This window comes from Triticum dicoccoides, chromosome 6A (assembly GCF_002162155.2).
Source record: "Triticum dicoccoides isolate Atlit2015 ecotype Zavitan chromosome 6A, WEW_v2.0, whole genome shotgun sequence".
NCBI lineage: Eukaryota > Viridiplantae > Streptophyta > Magnoliopsida > Poales > Poaceae > Triticum > Triticum dicoccoides.
This window is the reverse complement of record NC_041390.1, coordinates 522,053,192-522,055,333: the sequence shown is the minus strand read 5'-3', so window position 1 is coordinate 522,055,333 and position 2,142 is coordinate 522,053,192. Positions and strand designations below refer to the sequence as shown.

Here is a 2,142-nt window from a genome sequence, read left to right as displayed (position 1 = left end):
TGGTTGGTCGGTTGGGAGTAGATGATATGCAGAGAGAACGGCTGTCCAAATGCAATGCTACTACATCACGTTACACACACAATGCATCAGTTTCCAGCATCAAGTTCCCACGATCGACTCTGCCGACGAGGAGGAATTGATCGTCGTCCCACAGCTTGGCACGATGGCTTCTGGAGTAGTATAATATAGCACTAGCTTTCTTTTGTCTGAACATATATAATCTGGTAGCAGTTTCGTTTGGATAAGATTGACGAACCAGAGTACGAGCCAAAAATACATAAAACTGCTTGGATAGATAACCCTTATCCTGAGTAGCACCAACAACATGATCAAAATTGCAATACTATCATCCCTAGTTGTCCTCAAGTAAAGCTCTGCCACAAACAAGCAGACCAAAATACTAGTAGTAATCAGCCTACAACAGCTGAACAAGATTCCGTAGGTGTTCTATCATCAGTTCATACATTTTGCGTCCACATAAACACACGAATTTCAGCACTCGGTGCATGTCATGTTTACATTTGAAACAAATTATGAAGGCTACCTGGCACCGAAAATCGCATGGATGGATTGGCATGGCACTGCTCATTGCTACTTGCATTCCAGCCCTGCCTCCGCTGCTCGCCGGGGCGTGCTCTTCCTCCGGTTCCCAATCTGCCTGAACCCATTGGTCCTGGCCGATTCATCGCTGCTTGATCGAACGCTGGAATTGCTGTTCTCTTCCAGGACCATGTTGGGGCTCTCCTTCAGTGGCCTGCCTCTCTTCACACCAGCACTTGCATTCAGTTTAACATCTTTGCCATCTTCATCGCCGCCATCGACATCTTCTACGAAATTCTCAACATCAACCTGTTCGGTTTTATCGGCGAAGTGCTTCTGCGGCCTCCCTCTCCTCTTTCTTGCAGGCACGACCTCTTCACCGCTGCTTCCTTTGTCTTCATGGCTCCTGGCAATGGCCGCCGTCCTTCCTCTGCCTCTGCCTCTTCCTCTACCCATTGGTTGGTTCAACTCAGCAGCAGCAGCAGCAGCAAGAACTATAGATTGGTTTGGGCAACCACTGAAGCGGCTGCTTCTACTCTATCAGTATCAGTTTGCTTACTGAAACTGGAGTGTTTTACAGAGACACCTTGTGCTAAGATAATCCAGCTAAAGTTCTACAAATCTGCAGCAGTGGCATGAAGAACAGCGGTTACAAATTTTTACTCCTGAACCGATTTGGATTGGTAATAGAAATCAGCAAAGTGAGCTAATCTACATGCCGTTATCAAGCAAGCTACATCAGTAAATGTTCTATTGAGTTCTTGGTTTGTGGAGGTGAGAATGAACTAGTATTATGATTCTTATTCATTCTCGAGAAAAGTACGATTCTCATTGAGATCCATGGCAATCGAAAAGATGCAAATTCAGATCAAGCAACCCAAATATCCAGACGCAAGCTACACAAAACAGCAAAGCAATACGCATCTGACGGATACAGACTTAAATAAATCTCTTACAGAACATATAACATCTATCTATGCAAGAAAGCAGAAAGATATATAAACAAGGACTGATTCAAATCAACAGCTGAACCATTTCTCAGATTAATGGATGGAAAACGAGGAACTGACCTGCCACAAAGCTGGCGTCTACTCCAAGCAGCAGCACCAATCTCAGCAAAAAAGAAGAAGATGGAGCTCTCCTGGCGCTAGAGGAAAACAAACGATGGATCGGTGGCAATCCTTGGCCTGCGATGCCGGAAGTACAGCGGATCGGGAGGCAACAGCAAAGATTGCTATATGTGGCGTGCGGGAAGCGGGAGGGGGCTCTTATCGACGAACAGCTACCAAAGCTAGCCAGCGCTCTGCTACTTCTGGATGGCTGAGCTCCAATAGCTGCTGGGGCATAGCAGGCAGCAGCTGGGGCGAGAGAGAGAGAGAGAGGGAAAGAGAGGGGGAGCTAGCCCTTCTAGATATATTGTTGAGGGGTCATTTGCCCGTTGTTTATCATTTTTTTTTACTTGCAGCCTACCCACCGTTGAAGATAGTTATGTGCTTCTCAGCAATTTCCCGGCTTAAAAAGTTAATCGGCGTGGATCCCTAGGAACGTGCTGCAGTTTTACCATGATGGCATTTTTGCTCAGTGTTAGCGGATGTTTAACGT

The 2,142-nt window shown here is 46.2% G+C and overlaps 1 protein-coding gene across 1 annotated transcript; it reads right to left on the bottom strand.

Moving 5' to 3' along the window:
- Window positions 1-265: 265 nt before the first annotated feature.
- On the bottom strand, window positions 266-1,930 carry LOC119317657. Its single transcript, XM_037592138.1, has 2 exons — window positions 1,611-1,930; window positions 266-1,162 (listed from the first exon to the last, which is right to left on the bottom strand). The coding sequence occupies exon 2, from the start codon at window positions 994-996 to the stop codon at window positions 592-594; it is 405 nt and encodes a 134-aa protein (XP_037448035.1). The 5' UTR covers window positions 997-1,162; window positions 1,611-1,930; the 3' UTR covers window positions 266-591.
- Window positions 1,931-2,142: the final 212 nt, after the last annotated feature.